The following is an 18,558-nucleotide window of genomic DNA, read 5'->3' as shown; positions in this document are numbered from 1 at the left end:
ATATTGGGTAACAGCTAGGTTTTTAAAAATTATGTTTAAAGGGACAACCCAAAAAATTTTTATGAGGCCGCCTATCATTGCAGCACCTCGATGACATAAAATAACGACAAGCTTGCTAACATCAAGATCGTAGTGGGCAATTCTATGGACCGCAGATGAAATGTATGGGAGCGTTTGGTCCCATTCTATTATTTTGTTCATAATTTAGAGTGCGCTCAATGGAAAACCAGCTTTTGCCTCCTTTAAATTTTCTTTGTTTATTTTTCAATAAATTTCGCAACCGAGCTGCAGTGAGTCACATCGCAATCGGTAATCTTAGCGACCATACTTTACGGTAGTATATTACCTCGAAATATGTTTGTCCACCCCACTCATTTTTGGCTGGCGCCGCCCCTGACTAGGTGGAGTCATGATAAAAATAACGAAGTTTTGACTTATGTTGTTATTTAGAAATTAGAACAGATAAGTACGGTACTACTTTTGATGTAGAATCACAGAAAATGAATGTTTAGTAATGCTTCTTTATAGTGTATTTTCATGTTGGTTATGCAGTTAGGAAACAATTTGATAAGGGGTGCTTGATGAAGACTTGGATGCATTCAAATACTCTGCCATGTGGTTTTACATGCATCTTGCTGTTTTGTTGATGCTTACCACATATTTGTTCTGTTGGGTTGCTGTTGGAAATGATTACTTGATTTTTAATAAAGCTATATACCAGTTTTTCCACTTTTGGTTCAATTGGACTCGATTGATTTTATACCTTACTGCATTTCTATTTACATGTCAAGCTGCATTGTTTTTCGTTCAGTTTTGCAAAATTCCCACATATTCCACATCAAGATTGAGTCTCGTTAGCAAAGTATTTGTTGTATCAGTTGGATTGGTCTCAACCATTGGTTACATTTCCATTGCTGTCATTTGGAAACAGGAACTGGCCACTGTGGCATTATTTCTACAGATCACTTGGCCATATTTACATTCTACTGCATCTATCTTTACAGCAGTCGTAGGGTGTGTTAAACTTCATGTTTCAAAGGAAAGATGCTCGACAAAATATGTTTTGTTTATTGTGTGGGTGTATTCTGCTCTGTCCTTGTTACCAGTTTTGGTTAGATCTCCTTGTGTTAATGATGGAATTATGAAGTGCAAGAAGCCTCTTATATTCGGAAGCAAAGGAAATCCTAAAGTAGCACCCGAACACACACTCTTGTCATTTAATCAAGCTATTGATGCCGATGGTTATGAAGCTGATGTTTCCATGACACTGCATGGGATACCATTCCTTATGCATGATGATACATTAGTACGCACAACTGATGTAAAAACTATTTACCCATCTAGAGCATTCAATAGTGCGGAGTCATTTAGCTGGCAAGAAATACAAAAACTTAATGCTGGACAGTGGTTCTTAAACACGAACCCTTTTATGACCGTTGCTGGGTTGAAAGAAACCACGAGAAAAGAAGTTGCAAAACAGAAAGTGATGTCACTGTACAAACTAGCTGTACATGCAAAAAAAAATAACAAAAAGTTATTGGTTAACATACACCGCCCTCGTGTGGCTAATCACCCTCATTTCACAGATTACATTCAAGTAATCACAGAATCAATTCTTGCCAGTGGAATTGTTCAGTCACATGTTTTGTGGACGACTGGGTCATATTATCGATATCTGCAGAGAGCTGCACCAGGGTTCATTCAAGTACATAAGGGCCATGTGGCCACCGAAGAAGTTACTTCACGGCATATCAGATCGGTGATACTGGAGTACAACAAAATAACAAGAGCTGATGTTGATAGATATCGTCGTTTATACAATATCTCCACTATAGTGTACACTTCAGCAACAGAATGGACCTTCTCACTGGCTTGGTGTCAGTGTGCATATGCTGTTGTTTCTGATGACCCTACTGCACATATTAAGTTGGATCGCCCAATTTGGTCATTTACACAACAGGAGTACAAGACAATGTGGCTAACTTGGTACATTATTTCAGCTGTTGCATCTATTGTTGCAATGGTAATACATTTTAGAAGAACAAAGCGTTTTTCTAAATAAGTTTTGTTTTGTTGAACACAGTGGGAAGTTGAAGTTTTTTTTTGCAATGAAATAGTCAATTTGTTCCAGATAGATGCAGCTGATTTGTTGAAAATCTATAAAATAAAGTTAAACTTTGTTGTTGTTTGTAATATGTACCACATACAGTGAGAGCTTACTGCGAAACAAAGGTTAAGGATTTAAGTTTAGTTATCTGATGCTTATCAAATCCATGTCTCAGATGACAATCATTGGCAGTGATCAATTAGGTTTGATTTGCTTTTCTGCATCTCACGGGATTTCAGTGCTCGATCTCAGAGTCTGGACCTCACAGTCAAATGAGTTATGTTAATAGTTAGAATTATGCTATGAACATCAGGTTAAACTTGGTAGAGATGGAACTGTTGACTAGAGCAGACAAGTGATCTCATCACTAGAGAGATTCTGAATTACTGGACATTTACACTGTGACACAACCTACAGGGCATGATATTATTGAACAGTTTTCAACATCTCTTTACCGTGGATCTTTTACCGAGATTACTAACAAATGTTGGAAGTTTTAATTTATTTTGCAAAAATTGTAATTTGTGTAAAGGTGTTTTAGCGTTGAATGGGTATTATTTTTCTTTGTCGGTGATATTCAAAATAGGATTACCTGGACAGCTGCCATCAAGCCGGATCGAAATTTACTGATGTCGAACCTTCGCAATACAGGGAACAAAGGATGTAAAATCGTGCACTAACAAGCTCTTTAAGGTTTTTCTTCAAACCTCCATAGAAAAAGTGATGTTTGTTCACTAAATCGTATATTTGACCCTGTCAGCTAGGCCTACATGGTGATATGTGATGATTTTTGGCCTGAAAATGCTTCGATTAAAAATAGTTTGGATTTTGGTATTATATCTGTTTTTCAGATCCACTGTCAGTTGAATTGATCTTCTGTTCGGTAATTGCCAACTTGCTTTCGTGTGAGATATTTCATTATCAGTTCTGAGTTGTCATAATATGATTATTTTCGTATTTAACTTTCTTTTACATTTTATGAGAGAACATAGCATGTTTTTATAACTTGCATGCAACTTTGGGTTGAGTGATATTGAAAACATGGGTCCACGTCTTTTAGGCGCTGACAGTTAGACGCTGGTCTAATAGGCGCGCACACTGTGGCGTCTGGATATTTAGGTGCGGAGCACTGTGGCGTCCAGTCATTTAAGTGCTATTCCTAGTGAAGTCTGTAGATTGTATCAAATATATTGTTTTGTTAATGCGTGTGCTTGGTCATGGCTTCAGTGAGTGAAGTTGCTTAAACCGGCAATGCTTTTTCACACAAAATGTTATTTTTTTGAATGCTTTTTCCGAAACCGGCAATGCTTTTTCACAAAATGTTATATTGAACAGAAAAATACGTTGTTTTGTTAATGCGTGTGCGTTGTTGGTCATGGCTTCAGTGAGCTGCTTACACGGCAATGCTTTTTCACACAAAACGTTATATTATAATTTTAAGCAAAAAGTTTACGTAATTTAGCCTACAGTCTTTTTGATCGAGAAATTCCAAAGTAAGGGGTTGCCTAGTCAGTTTTGACTGCCAATTCCAATGAGTGAAAGAAAAAAAATCCACTGCGTCCCCATCTTTAAGAAGTCCTCATCTGATAACTGCGCCGCCAAAATATTTTTTTTTAATTAGCCAAAAAAGGACAGGCAAAGACTATGGATCTGCCATCATTTACATTTTTTTTTGCTTGAAATAGGCTACTTTTTAACCTTGGACGTAGGGATACTTCCTTGGTCATCATGGCAAAAATCCCAAGGCGTGTGTATACGTTCGTGGTCGCGAAAGAGTTAACTAAAAATGAACTCAATAATGTTCGGAAGCTTGAATAATTTATTGATAAAGCTTTCACCAACGCAAACTTGGACTAACAACAAATAAAACAATAATAATTCAATAAAACAACAACATATTTTTCTGTTTAATATAACATTTTGTGTGAAAAGCATTGCCAGTTTAAGCAGCTTCACTCACGAAAGCCATGATATAATTTTCTGGCAAGCTGCCAAGCTGATACAATCTACAGACTTTACTAGGAATAGCACTTAAATGACCGGGCGCCACAGTGCTCCGCACCTAAATATCCAGACGCCACAGTGTGCGCGCCTATTAGACCAGCGCCTAACTGTCAGCGCCTAAAAGACTTGCTCCCGAAAACATTCGGTTAATTTGTATTTGGCATCAATAAATGAGTTTTGTTATTGTATCAAAAGCGTATGAACTATGAAACTATGCAACCACACATGGTTTAACATTGTTTTTAGATGGAACGTTAAATTCTATGCTGTTGCTCCGTATTGTATACTTTTGGCACAAAGTAAGTTGGCTAACAAAGCTGTCTGCATAACTTGCTTTTATGGTACACATTTCTTTCCTACACTGTATATTGAAAGCCATTATTTGTTGTGCTGCACGAATGACATATATATTTTAACTTTGTGTTATATTTTATATTGCTTAGGTGGTTTTAGGATTAACCTTAGTGATTTTTTTAACAAGCTTAGTTTTTAATTTCTTAAAGATTGTGTGTACCACAATGAGATGATTCGTCGCAAGTTTTTGAAAGTAAAAAATGAAGATCTGTTATCAAGGCAAGACAATATCAAGCATGTTTCCATTAAGGATCAAAATGTATTGATCAGTCTTGTCGCGTTACGAGCGCTCAATATATTTTTAGTGCACACGTGGTTCGTACCAGATGAATACTGGCAGTCACTAGAAATCGCCCATCATCTCGTGTATGGATACGGCTACCTGACATGGGAGTGGATTGTAGGAGTAAGGTCATACATTCACCCGTGTATTTTTGCTGTTCTGTTTTTAGCATTGAAGTTATTTGCCGTTGATGATCGTTTCTGGCTCGTTTGGTCACCCCGCTTATTGGAGGGCTTGATCAGCGCGATTGCAGAGTTTTATTTTTACAAATTTATTAAACGACACTTTTCCCAGAACGTCGCTGTTTGGACGACATTGAGCCTTTGCTTGTCTTGGTTTTGGTTTTACTGTTGCACTAGAACACTGGTCAACAGCTTAGAAGCGGCGTTGGTATGCTACGCGATTTATGTGTACCCGTGGACAACGTTGTTTTCACCGCGTTTCAATCAGTCATTTGTTGCTTTCACCCTGACAGCAGGGTTTACAACGGCTATCCGCCCCACCAGTGTAACTGTATGGATTCCTCTGTTTCTTTGTTATTTTTACTATTTCCTAAAGACAAGTAATTTTATTTCTACCTTGTTTTGTTTGATGAAAACATTTATGCTCGCCTGTTTTGTACTTCTCGCCTCAATGTTGGTCGATCGCTTTGGTTACGGGCGATGGTTGAGTGTCCATTACAACTTCCTTGAGTTTAACCTGATAAATGACCAAGGTTCTTTTTATGGAGCGAACCCGTGGCATTGGTACATCACACAAGGTGTTCCTGTGGTCGTTGCCTCCCATTTGCCGCTAATTTTGCATGGGCTCGTTTTGCATTTCACTACACGCCGTGTGAATAAATTAAGCTGTTATCGAGTTATTTCTAATCTGTTCTGCATTATACTTTTGATCACAACGATTGTGTACAGCCTGCCAAGTCACAAAGAATTTCGCTTTATCCTGTCACTTCTTCCCTTGCTAATGGTCTTCTGCGCTATTTCGTTGTGTTCTCTCAGTAGGAATAAAAGATTTCTGGCGGTTTTTTGGCTCGCAGTTACCAACATACCAGCTATGGTCTATTTCGGAAACGTCCATCAGTCTGCTCCACAGAAGATCATCGATCATCTTGCCTACGACATAGTTCAGTCGGCGGAACCGCTGTCCATTTTGTTTCTAACCCCTTGCCACTCTACTTCCTACTACAGCCATCTCCATTATAATGCCACAATGAGGTTTATAACCTGTGAACCGAATCTTGTGAACCGTGACGATTACATTGATGAAATGACTCGATTTTACGTAAATCCAAGTCAATGGGTCAGAGACAATCTGGAATTCGGAGGTCACTGCGGGAAGAGACTACCTGATCGCATTGTAATATTTGACGATTTGCTGAACGAACTTTCCGCTACTTTGTTGACCTGTTATCGCCGTTGCTACACCTCCTTTCACACGCACTTTCCCGAGGACAGAACAAGTAAATATTTACACATTTTATGCAAGTAAATTGTGATATTCATGCGGCTAACTTGCTGGTAGACTTGTCGCATGAAGTGGTGCCATTGGACAAGAATCAGGGAAGATTGTTGGCATTGCGAAAGTTACCGTTTGTCTTAGTTGCACCAGCCTGTTTTCGCTAAAGTTATTTTTAATCACGTAGCAGTGATTCGTTTCTCATCATTTATCAGTTCATTTCATGTTATTGTGCTTTCAAATGTTTAAGAGGATTTGAAGGAGCAGGCGTAGCACCTTTTGCACAATATTACAGTACGGTATTGTTAAATTTTAAGTTTTCTGAAGCTAAGAGGCAAAGTGCTTGGTTTAAAACAAGGTGTACGGCCAACATGTTTTCGATTTTTAGAAAATAATATAATAATATATATCATCATGTTATTAAATGTTGGTGATTGTTGCATCAAGTCATTTGTGTGAATTCTAAATTAAGCAATTGTGGATTATTGCTACTGTGGCGCTTTTCTACTATTTTCAAAAGTTTATGCCTTTGCACCAGAAAGTCGTAATTGTCCACTCGACTGGCAACTTGTATTGTGGCGGATTTGATTACACTTAGTTCGATTCTTTTTTGTACTCAGAAGCTACTATGACAGTCAGGACTCATGTCTTGATTTTTGGAAGATTAAGCTATTAAGTAGTAGGCTAATGAAACATTTTTTCCCATACAGCTTTTTCTAAGCCGGAAGCTAGTGATTTTTATCATTATACTTTTGTCAGGAAACCTAATCGTAAAATGTATTGCAATACGTAGTCATGTTGGTTAACCAGAAAGCCAGTGCTCTAACGACAAGCGTCGCCGCCATGTTTTCGAGGATTTCCATCTTTTCTGATGTCACCGGAATCGCTGATCGAAAAAATACTATCGCCTACCTCCCCCCTAAACGTTTAGACACTTCATCGACACCCCCTCAAGTTGGAGGTACAAAACCTCTAATCAATCCATCCGCCGAAGCGATTGAAGAGCGGGAAAAGTTTGAAGGCCACGTGATATTTTTTCCAGGAGACATTCAAGACTTTAGTGACGAGATGAGGAAACACCATTCTTGTTCTAATTTTGTGGAGTGGAACTATGAAATGACTCTTAACTTTATATCTCGAAAGTTTCCACGTGGTCATGTTTGGTTAGTACGTCCTGCCAAGAAAGCCTACAGCAGCATATGCATTTACAAGAACTTTGTGAAGAGCGAGTCCTTGATGGGTGTGCCATCGCACTCTATTAATTATGACGGACTAAACCATCTCGAAGGTTTGATTACATCTGCACTTGTCAAGGTACCTGTTGATTCATTAGAAACTGCACCCATCATTTTAATGGGATTCAGTAAAGGTTGCATTGTCTTGAATCAGTTTCTGTACGAAATGTCAATCTTGGGGGAGAATCTCCCTCAAGAAGTTCTTCCTCCAAATGAAGAACATTTTGCAAAGCCCTCGATTGATTTTGTGCGCCGTATTAAATGCATGTTGTGGTTAGATGGAGGACACAGTGGGGAGGAAGACGTGTGGGTTACGAATCCTGATATCATCACCTCGCTTTCCCTTATCCCACAATGCCGTTCTATTAAATTCCGCATTCATGTCACGCCTTACCAAGTGCACGATCTTCATCGGCCCTGGAAAGGGGAGGCAGAGAAAGAATTTGTTCGTCTTCTTCAAGAATCAAAGCTGGATGTTGAAGAAAAGTTTCACTTTGAAGATAAAGAAGCAACTATAGACACACACTTCAACATCCTTATTGACTTTTAGCAACGGCTGCAAATTTATTTAGCAATGAGAAGCGTTTAATTGAATTTAGGATAATATATTTTTCAAGTTTTCAATTTCTTTAATTTTTGTTCAGTGTTTATATTAATTGTGCAGTTAAATTCCACTTATTTTAGAGTGAACAATTTTTCCAAATGCTTGATTTCGTATTCCGTAGCTGCGTTTTGGTCATTCCTCTCTTCCATAACGGATTACTACGATAATGACCGCGCTATTTTTGACAGTAGGTTAAGTTGTAGGCCTACAGTAATTGACAGCTGGCTTTAGGCATAGCTTAATAGAACTTTGTAGTAGGCTATTGGTGTATTCAAGCAGTGTTAGTCTTTATTGAACATTCTTAGCAGTCATTGAGTGGAGCTGATGAGACTAGCTACATTTTTTTCTTCAAAATATCACGATAATACACTGCTGCTTACTTTTCATAATGGTTGGCAATGATTTTGTTACTTTGTAAACTGAGTTAAACTGGCGTGATTAGCATGGTGCTCTTTCAATATGACATACCGGTAGGCTATTAACTGCAACTTATTTAGCGTACTGACCACTCGTCTTAATAAAATTCCGTGATATAGGCCTATGGAGCAAACATGTATCGAACATCTCGTCATTTTCGTTGATGTGGATCTTTCATAAAACTATGCAATATACATTTTAATACCATGATCTTCGAAGTGATTTTATCTTACAGTCGCATAAACTTTAGTTTATGCCAAGTTGATGGGGGCTACTAAGCTGAACACATGCCCAACTTGGTGTAAATTGTCTGCTCCAGGGAGAAGTAGCCCACTTGTATGATTCCTCTTCGTCTGCTTGTTTAGAAAGTGAAGCCTGAAAGTAGCGCTGTTTGGGCCATAGCCTAAATAATAAATAGGCTGCATTTGTTTTGATACATACCAGAGCTTGATGGGTTCAGGCTCAAGTGAAATAATTATTTATAACTGAAGGTGTTTCTACCAAACAGTTTCTGCCACGTGCCAAAATCTTTTTAACATCTTGTTTCCAACGGCTTAAAATACCTCTGGCATTTTTGTAATGTCAAGCGTAACCTAGAAAAGCAGAAACAAAATTCAGGTTGATTGTCAAAGGCTATCAGTAACCTATGCAACACAAAGCGTTAATCCCAAGAATGCTAATGGGATGCTTGTCACGTAGGCAGTTAAGGATTAACCATTAGACTGGCAAGGCTGAAGCCGAAGGCATCGAAATTTAAGATCAGGGGCGCCGGAACGATTTGTGACTGGGGGGCAAGATTACAAAAAAAGGGCACTTTTGTTTACTAAAAGGCCAATTTTTTTTCAAGTTTTAAGATAAAATATAGCAATAATGATAATGCGGTATACAAAGAAGGGCACCATGTTATGCTATAATGATGTAACCTAGTCAAGCCTTAAAACAGCCTGCGGCCATGGCCGCTAAGTAGTGCTTGAATGACCGCCGGTGCTACCTCCTCAATCGGCCAAGTTTGGCCGCCGGTCTCTTCTAGCCAATTATTTAATTTCGCAATAGAATGATTGTGGATTAACTGTCGAAAACATGTAGGCCTAGTATCAAAAAGTGACGCAAAATTAGGTCAGCGCGTTATAGCCTAATCGCCGCTGTTGCATTGTGCGGGAATATTTGTTATTGATGGAATATATTCATCTGCGATCGCCAGCGTTGTAAGTCTTATTTTTAATTCCCAACGTTTATTTTAACAAAGTGTTAATCCGAAGTGCTAATTTACATCGGCTGGCAATATTGTTTTTATGTCGATTCGATGTTGTCGGACATTGAACAGTTGTTAAAAAGGAGAACTAAGTTAGTTGACATCCGAGGGGAAAACATTTTTTGATCATATTTTGCAAAAAGTATGCTTCTTTTAGTAATGTCCTTCACATCATTGAAATACTTATTACCTTGCCGTCATCGTCAACACAGTCATGTCGAACGTTGTTTTTCGTTGCTAAACATAATTCTAGGGGAGTGGCGAACTTCTTTAAAATTAGCCACATTGGAGACACTCGTTTGAATAGTACTGGATTACAATCCCGATAAAACAGTTATTGCATGGTGCAACGATTCTATTGTAGAACATCGCCCAGGCCAAGACTTCAATAACGCTAAGTGATCATTTTAGCATTGTTGCAAGTTTAATTCTATTTACTTGTGATATCGTTATTTTTATTTTGGCCTCAAAGCACGCAGATTTGGCCCCCGAGAAGGATCTCCCGGTAGGCCACGATGGCTGCCGAAAAAAAAACGAGTTTAAAGGTCTGTAGCCTACTGTGTTGCAAAATTTTGTCACGTAAATATTATTTTGAAGCAAAAATGAAAGATTATAATTAGGCTAAAAGCGAATAGCAGAAATTGTTATATTGCAAAATGTGCAGTAGCTTACATGACTTTAAAAGGGCACCATTGCCCCCCCTGCCCCTCCATCTGCAGAAAAATTGAGGGCAGGGGGGGCATTCGCCCCCCTGCCCCCCCCGCTTCCGGCGCCCCTGTTTAAGATGTATCACGTATATTTAAAAACGACTTACAAAACAAAGTAACTTCAACGCGTTTAACATTGTGGTTGTTTTGTATGACTGTGGATTGTGGAACAACAAAGCAAATTATCTACCAAAGCTTTATTTAAAATTTTATTTGTCTAAAAAAAGAGCTCGATGAATGTTAAAGTTACGCTATTCTAAAATTGGCTAACTATTAGGCTAGTTAACTAAAATAAGGCTATTCTATTAGGCATTTTTAAAGTTAGGCCATGTCCGTTTAACAATTCTTATTTGCCTAATCCAGTTGATTCATATCCAGTGCAAGTAGGCCATGAGTGATAGGCTACATTGCTTTCACAAGTAAAGAAGCAAAAAAAGGTTACAAACGGAAACCTGCTTAGCCTATTTATTGTAGCAAATAAGACAATAATTCTCACTTATTATCATAAAGACGCAGGAACGAATTTCAAGTCTGTCCGACTTGTAAACCAACAGCATTTGCTTTCACACCAACACAGTTACGAAGGCCCATTAATAAGTGGCTTATCGTTATCTCACTTGGCCTGTTTTTCTAATAAAAGTAGCTTGAATAAAATATAACAGTCAGTTCTTTGTTTTTAACGTCAATTCCACGTTTTAGCAAATATTCTTCTAACAGCTAAACAACTTAAGTAGTTAGTTTGTTATTCTATTAATTTGTAGTTCTACACAATTTTGAAGTACAGTAATCAGATTCAGCTAGGTCAAGACTGACTAATATTTTTCCCCAAAGTTTCATCCTTTGTGACGTAATAATAATATTTTTGAAATCTTCACCTTCCGAACTCGTATTACAATTCGTATTCCGACATTGATCGTTATCATAAACCGACTAACTTAGGCTACGTCTACGTAAGTATATTCATTATCCTCGCCAGTCTTAATTCTCTTTTTAAGCTGCATATTTTAATCAGGTCATTTTAACACAATTCATTTGATTCTATATCACTGCTTGACGGAATTTTGCCCTGAGTTACCTCTCATCAACTAAAGTACCGTAATTTAATTTAGTTCTTAGTTTCAAATTAAAATTATTACTTAGTCAATTTCCAAAATCCTTGCTAAATTAAATATTTCATAACGCAATAATAGTGTTTTGTTTATTTTCTAAAGTGTTTCTCACACCACTTAAATCAGACTTGTTATTTGTTCTTTTTCGGTGCTTGTTGGTCACCGTCCTATTTCGTCACACATAAGTGAATTCTTTGATTATCCTGACTACAAGTTATAAATGCAGGTGTTGGTGATTTTGCTTTTAATCTGTTTTGTTGTAAAGTCATTTTGTAATCTTTCGTGTCCTGCGTTATTGGTTTTGTATTCATCTGTTGGTCATACTTTGTTTGTGGCAATGTCTGCAGATTGTAAAAATTTTTATTCAAAAAACTCTTTCTCTTTAACTAACAATATTAATAGGAACCAGCTATCGATTTTACATGTAAACATGAGAAGCCTAGTTGGCAACTTTGAAAAATTAGAATCACTGCTTGTCGAAATGCAAGAAGCACCGGACCTTATTGCTGTGTCAGAAACCTGGCTGAATGAAAATCGATTGCATTTTGTTAGCTTGCAAGGCTATAATTTTGTCCACTTTAATAACAAACAAACTGATGCTAAAATACAAGCAGGTGGTGTCGGGCTATACGTAAGCAGTTCAATAAAGTATAATCAAATTAATAATTTAAGTCTAAACTTACAGGAATGTGAAGATCTCTGGGTGGATATTACTTTATCAAACAATAGACAGTGCACAGTTGGTGTAGTATACAGGCATCCCAAAAATAAGTTAATTGAGTTTCAAACCAAATTCTGTGAGTGCATTGATTCGTTAAATAATTTCAAAAAACAATATTACATTTGTGGTGATTTTAATATTGATATGTTAGCAAAGACAAAAAATTCTGCTGTAAAAAATTACTGTGATGCGTTTCTCTCTTTAGGCTGCAATCAATTAGTACAATCCCCAACCCGTGTAACTTCCACAAGTTCAACTTTAATCGATCATGTATACAGCAACGACCAATCAAATAAAATTCAATGCCATGTTCTTATTCACGATGTTTCTGACCACTTTCCTATTGTAGTTGTGATAAACTCTGTAAAACCAAAACAAGAAAAATACACACAAAAAATAAGGAATATGAAAAACTTTGTTGCTGATGAATTCGTTTATGACCTGGAAAATAGCTTGACCAACCAATACACAGAAAGAAATGATTCAGTTCATAACAAATTCAATCATTTCATCGACACGTTTAATGAAACTTTAAACAAGCATGCACCTTTACGATTGTTGTCTCGAAGAGAAAGAAAACTCAAGACCAAACCATGGCTAACAAAAGGAATTTTGAACTCCATCAAAACTAAAAACAGACTATATCACTTAAAAATAAAAGACCCAACAAACACTTCTGCACAAGCAACATACAAAAAGTACAGAAATGTACTTACTCATACCAAAGAGCAAGCAAAAAAAATGCATTACAGTTTTCTTATTACGCAAAGCAAGCACAACACTGGAAAAATATGGAAAACCATAAATGACATCATCAAGTACAAACATAAGCACACAGCTCACATACCAGAAGAAATAATTAGCACTGACAATGAAAAAATATCTGACCCTGCACAAATAAGTAACTGTTTTAATGATTATTTCACAGAAATTGGTCCTTCCATGGCATCTAAAATCCCTCTACCGTCTCCTGGCTCATTATTGAAATTGCAAAGTGTCCCATTCTCCTTTTTCCTAAAACCTGTCAATCAAGAAGAAGTATTAAAACATCTTAATAATCTTTCTGTCTCTAAAAGTACAGGACATGATGGAATACCTATAAGATTTGTCAAATTATCCTCACCAATAATCGCCCCTTTCCTCACCAACTTATTCAATGAGTGTATCGATAAAGGTGTATATCCTGATGTACTAAAGGTCGCTCAAGTTACCCCAATCTTCAAAAGTGGCTCCAGGAAAAATTGTTCCAACTATAGGCCCATATCACTATTGTCCCCCTTCACCAAAATATTCGAAAAATGCCTGTATGAACAAATGTACAATTATCTAACAAAAAAAGACCTGATCACACCACATCAGTATGGATTTAGACCACAATATTCCACTTCGTTAGCTGTGTCAAACGTTTGTGATAACATCTTAACTAACCTAGATAATAAAGATACAACTTGCTCTGTATTTCTTGATTTAGCTAAAGCTTTCGACACAGTTGATCACACTATTCTCATACAGAAACTGCAAACATATGGTTTTCGGGGCCTTCCATTACAATTGTTAAAAAGCTATATCAGCAATCGTCTACAGCACACGGTCGTCAATGGAATCTCTTCAAACTCAAGACAGGTTACCTGCGGTGTGCCCCAAGGATCGACATTGGGACCCCTTCTTTTCTTACTGTATATAAATGACTTACCAAATTCAACAAACATGAATGTTAAACTATTTGCTGACGACACCAATCTTACGATGAGCGACAAATGTGAAATAAATTTGCAGAACAATGTGAATGCCGAATTGCAAAAAGTTTTCAACTGGTTGAAGCTTAATAGATTATCGTTAAATTTCTCAAAAACTGAATACATGCTAATAACAAATAAAAAACACATAAAAAATTTTAACATTAACATTGGTAACACAAGCATTCAACAAAAAGATCAAATAAAATACCTTGGCGTTTACATAGATAACAAATTAACATGGAAATATCACATAGATAAAATTTGCGGAAAAGTAGCAAAAGGTTCATGGGCGTTGCTTAAACTCAGAAATTATGTCAACACAGACACTTTAAAAGATGTGTATCACGCTTTGATTTACTGTCATTTGCAATATTGTATTTCAAGCTGGGGAAAGGCCTGTGACAGTGCACTGGATCCATTAATAAAATTACAAAAAAAGGTTATAAGAATAATTACGAAACAAAATTACTATGCTCACACTAATTTTTTATTTTTCAAAATGAACATCTTGAAACTAAAAGACATACATAACATTGAAATAAAAAAACATATGTACAAAGTTCATATGAATGAGTATCCGTCTACGTATTGTGATTTATTTACAAATGCTTCATCTATTCATCAGCATAACACAAGATATCAAACAGGCAACAATTATTTTATAAACAGATCAAACACAGAATTTGGCAAGAAGTCCATGCAGGTATTGGGACCAATGCTCTGGTCAGAGGTTCCAAGCAGGCTAAAAAACTTATCATTTCATTGTTTCAAAAAAGAGATCAAAACGTTAATTTTACAAAGCTACAGTGCATCGTAAGTGATATGTTATGGAAACCAACTTGTCAGTTGCTTCGGAAACTTTATTATTCTCTGCTTGCTTCATGGAATTTTGTGTTTTGGCCTACGTTATCATCAATATGTTTTTTTGTTTTTTTTTGTGCGTATATGCTGTTGTTGAAGCGCGGGAACGTTTCAATTATTATTTTTCTCTTGTAAGCTTATTTTAAATGGCAAAATCGTAATTTCCGTAGGGTGGCAATTGACTAGTAGACCGTATGGTCGTCTCGTTGTCTCCCTGTCGGTATGGGAACTTGTGTAACTTTTGTACTGTGTATATTGCATATTTCAAACATGTACCTATGTTCCTGTTACTGACAAATAAAACATTGATTGATTGATTGATAGGCCTACCTAGGCCATACACATAGCAATTCGGTAGTTTTGCTGATGAAGCAGCCAGGGTGATTGTTTTCATCGTCACGCTTCATTGCACAGAGCTGCGGAAAAGGTCTGCTCTGCTAATTTTGAAAACTCTGGCACTTTTTGATTACAGTTCAGTTCAGTTGTTTTTATTTCTGACCATCATATCAAAAACAATACACGTCAACATAGCAAAGGTCGAAAAAAAGGTAGAAGCGACAAAACGCGAATGTTAAAACGTGCTTGTGGCCGAAGTAAGTTATTGAGTTGAAAAAAATTTGGCACGGTCGCAACACCTTCAGAAAAATTTAAGATATAAAGGGAAAATAAAAAAAGGAAATGTTATCGGTACAAAAAAATAAAAAACATATATTAAGGCTATAGCTTTATTACTAAAGTTTACATTTAGAAAAGTAAAGCGTTTGACAGCTAGATTTTGACAATATGAATTGAATTTGGAGTTCGATTTGTTTTCAACACTTTGCACAACATTTTTTTTTTTTGAATCATATATTTATCTTTTAAACTATTTAGGTTTTAAGACCGAGGAGACGACTGACTCTTTTATTTAATTCATCTACTTGTTTAAAGTATTGGGTTTGGTGGCCGTGTCTGCCAACTACAGTATATCTTCGTTGCATAAACCGTTGAATTACATCTATTCATGCATGTCTTAAATCATTATCCAAGGTTTTGCCAACACTTTTCTTTAGTTGGTTTTGCTGCTGTATTTCATTTCCACAACATAGTTTCTTCTGCAAATTGAATTGAAGTTCAAATTTTGTTTGGCAACTCTATTGTAGTGAGGTTATTTTTTGTGCAAGTACAGTATCGACTCATTCATTTCATTCATCTGTGCCAATTTATAGAACTTTGGCTTTGTGGTGGCTGGCATGCCAAAACGGTTTTCATCAATCCAACTTGAAGTTCAGCATTTTGGGACTTACAGCTATGCTTTTGAGTTCGTTCTTCTGTCGACTTCGTCTTATTCTACTGTATTGACTAATATACCATCAGATGGTTACTGGTAGGTCAATGCTGCTGATAGCCCTTGTCCTAGTCAGTGGTGCAGCCAGATCCATTTTACAGGGGGGGTGAAAAAGGGCAACGTTTTTCATGACGTCATGAGTGAATGCGATATAAATTGCTTTAAAATTGATGTTAGTGTCAAAGTTGAATTGACCATTAAAGATCAACTTTCTGCTTTAGATTAGTCATTTGGATTGTAATTTCCTAATACTGGTTCGGTTATAATTGAAAGTAAAGCGACACAAATAACAGTTTCTAAATAACGATCATGGTGAATCAAGATAACACACCATATCGTGATCATATGAAAAAATTGAAAGTGTCAGTTCATGATAAGAACATAGAAAAAGTTGCTGCTTTCAATAACTGTTAGAAAAATGTTTGAAAGAAAGCTTTGAAACTTTTTTTGTTCACTGCCAGTGCAGTAGGAACAGACTACAATAAGTATGCAACCTACTCTGTCTCCTGGAAAGATCGAAAAAAATACAACAGAGCCGAAGTCGCTGGTCGGAGTTGTCGCAAACATTTCAAATTTTTTTCCTTTGAAAAGACCGAGAGAAAGAATATAGAAGCGCCAAAGTCGCTGATTGGAGTTGCCGAAACAGTTGACCACGCTAAGTATCTTGAAATAATAGTTGATAAACTGAACCTCACTTTCGAGTTAGGGTTATTGAATTAGTTTACAGTGTAGATCTAACGATCTGTACCGGTATTAGCCTGATGCTGCAGGTTCGTGGTGGCAATATCGAATTACACGAGCTTTCGAAACACAGTTCCCTAGTCATGTGCTGTGACGAATGTTGTTGCAGTCTGTGAGTGGTTCTTAAATGTGGCTCTTTGGTTTAGCTTGAGGCTGCAGGCTGTTGATTTTTTGTCTATGGTTACTTGGTTAGTTATTGAACTTATTTTGTGGTGACCCATAGAAATTCAATGATTAATTCAAGGCGAAAATTTTATATTGTTTGCGTAAACTCCGATCAGCGACATCGGCTTTGTTCTATTTTTTTCTTGATCTTATCAACAGATGAAATCAGGAGACAAATGTTCAAGGGGACAGAATAGGTTGCATCCCTACAATAAAGAGATTGCGAACCGTGACATTTAAGTTAGTATTGAGCTTCTGTGGTATTTGGGCAAAGGAAAACAACCAGTGCCAGTTACTCGATTCTCTTGTTATTGTGGTTATTTGCAATTACCGTATATCAACAAATTTGTTTTGATGAAGATCAATTGACCTTTCCTTTTTGATGTAAATGACATCTAATTTTCTGCAGACACTTTATTTCTGTATAAAATCGGTAAATAGTCCTTGTTTTGATAGTCTGTTACCTAATTACAATATGTGTATTAGTTTGTTTTTGTGATGTTGTTAGGTTCAGTCGTGTTCTCATTGATTTAAGAATTGGCGCTTCAGTTGTTTCAGGAAAGAGGAGGCGACTGATTCTTAATGTTTTAAAGTATCAGGTTTGGTGGCCGTGCTTAACTATAATTATATCGATGCATATACCGCAACATTAGATCTTTTCATGCACGTCTTAAACCATTATGGTTTTGCCACCTTTTCCTTTTGTTGGTTTTGTTACTGTATTTCTTTTTCACGATATCATTTTTTTTGCATTCTGACAAAGAAAAATAAATTGAGATCATTAATCTTTTTGTCTGTCATAGCATTACGCAAAAAGACTTAATTAAATTTAGTTTTGAAAAACTTCTTTCTGAAGAAGCACTTGTCACTGGGATTGTGACAGCTAAGGTATATATTTTGCTCAAGTGGTAAAATTTGTGAAAAGCTTTCTTGTCACCTAAGGTTCAATTTTGCAGATGAGTAAGACTGATTGGTGTAACTCAGTGGTTCCCAAACTGTGGTACGCGAAGGTCTTTCAGATGGTACGCGAGAAACTCACTTACTGTAAGTTGACACGTGAACGTCCACGGTTAACAGTAGTTAAAATAAAATGATACAATTTGCACAAACTTTCAGATTGCTCAATGTGCATTGTGCAGTATTGTGTCATAATTAATTTTATTTGTTGGAGATTCAAGTGTTTATGACGCAACATCTAGGTCAGTGGTTTTTAGACTTTTTTGTGACATTTTTGAAAAAAATTTTGGACTTGCGACGCACTCAGCGACAGGAGTTCTAGACATTTTTATTTATTTGTGTCTCTAGCCTTTATTTTTCGCGCGACGAAATGAATTTAGAATTGCACTATGGGATTGTTAAACCATAAACATTTACTACAGTTTCGCAAAGATGTGTTCTCATCCATATGTCAGAATGTCAGCGTTGTCAGGGTATAACAATATCTGTGAGTGCTATATTATGCAATAGAGTTTAGATA

The 18,558-nt window shown here is 36.7% G+C and overlaps 3 protein-coding genes across 3 annotated transcripts; all 3 read left to right on the top strand.

The window, feature by feature from the left end:
* Positions 1-483: 483 nt before the first annotated feature.
* LOC145764477 (glycerophosphodiester phosphodiesterase domain-containing protein 5-like) lies at positions 484-4,554 on the top strand. The gene has a single exon (XM_082576092.1). The coding sequence runs from the start codon at positions 614-616 to the stop codon at positions 2,060-2,062; it is 1,449 nt and encodes a 482-aa protein (XP_082432218.1). The 5' UTR covers positions 484-613; the 3' UTR covers positions 2,063-4,554.
* A 24-nt stretch (positions 4,555-4,578) lies between these two features.
* LOC145764476 (GPI alpha-1,2-mannosyltransferase 3-like) lies at positions 4,579-6,238 on the top strand. Its single transcript, XM_082576091.1, has one exon. It carries the CDS (start codon positions 4,635-4,637, stop codon positions 6,234-6,236), a length of 1,602 nt encoding a protein of 533 aa, XP_082432217.1. The 5' UTR covers positions 4,579-4,634; the 3' UTR covers positions 6,237-6,238.
* Positions 6,239-6,994: 756 nt separating this feature from the next.
* Positions 6,995-8,669, top strand: LOC145764478 (mitochondrial protein C2orf69 homolog). Its single transcript, XM_082576093.1, has one exon. It carries the CDS (start codon positions 6,999-7,001, stop codon positions 7,986-7,988), a length of 990 nt encoding a protein of 329 aa, XP_082432219.1. The 5' UTR covers positions 6,995-6,998; the 3' UTR covers positions 7,989-8,669.
* The last annotated feature ends 9,889 nt before the right edge of the window (positions 8,670-18,558 follow it).

This window comes from Aplidium turbinatum, chromosome 2 (genome assembly GCF_918807975.1).
Source record: "Aplidium turbinatum chromosome 2, kaAplTurb1.1, whole genome shotgun sequence".
Taxonomy (NCBI): Eukaryota; Metazoa; Chordata; class Ascidiacea; order Aplousobranchia; family Polyclinidae; genus Aplidium; species Aplidium turbinatum.
This window is presented reverse-complemented; position numbering and strand designations above follow the sequence as displayed.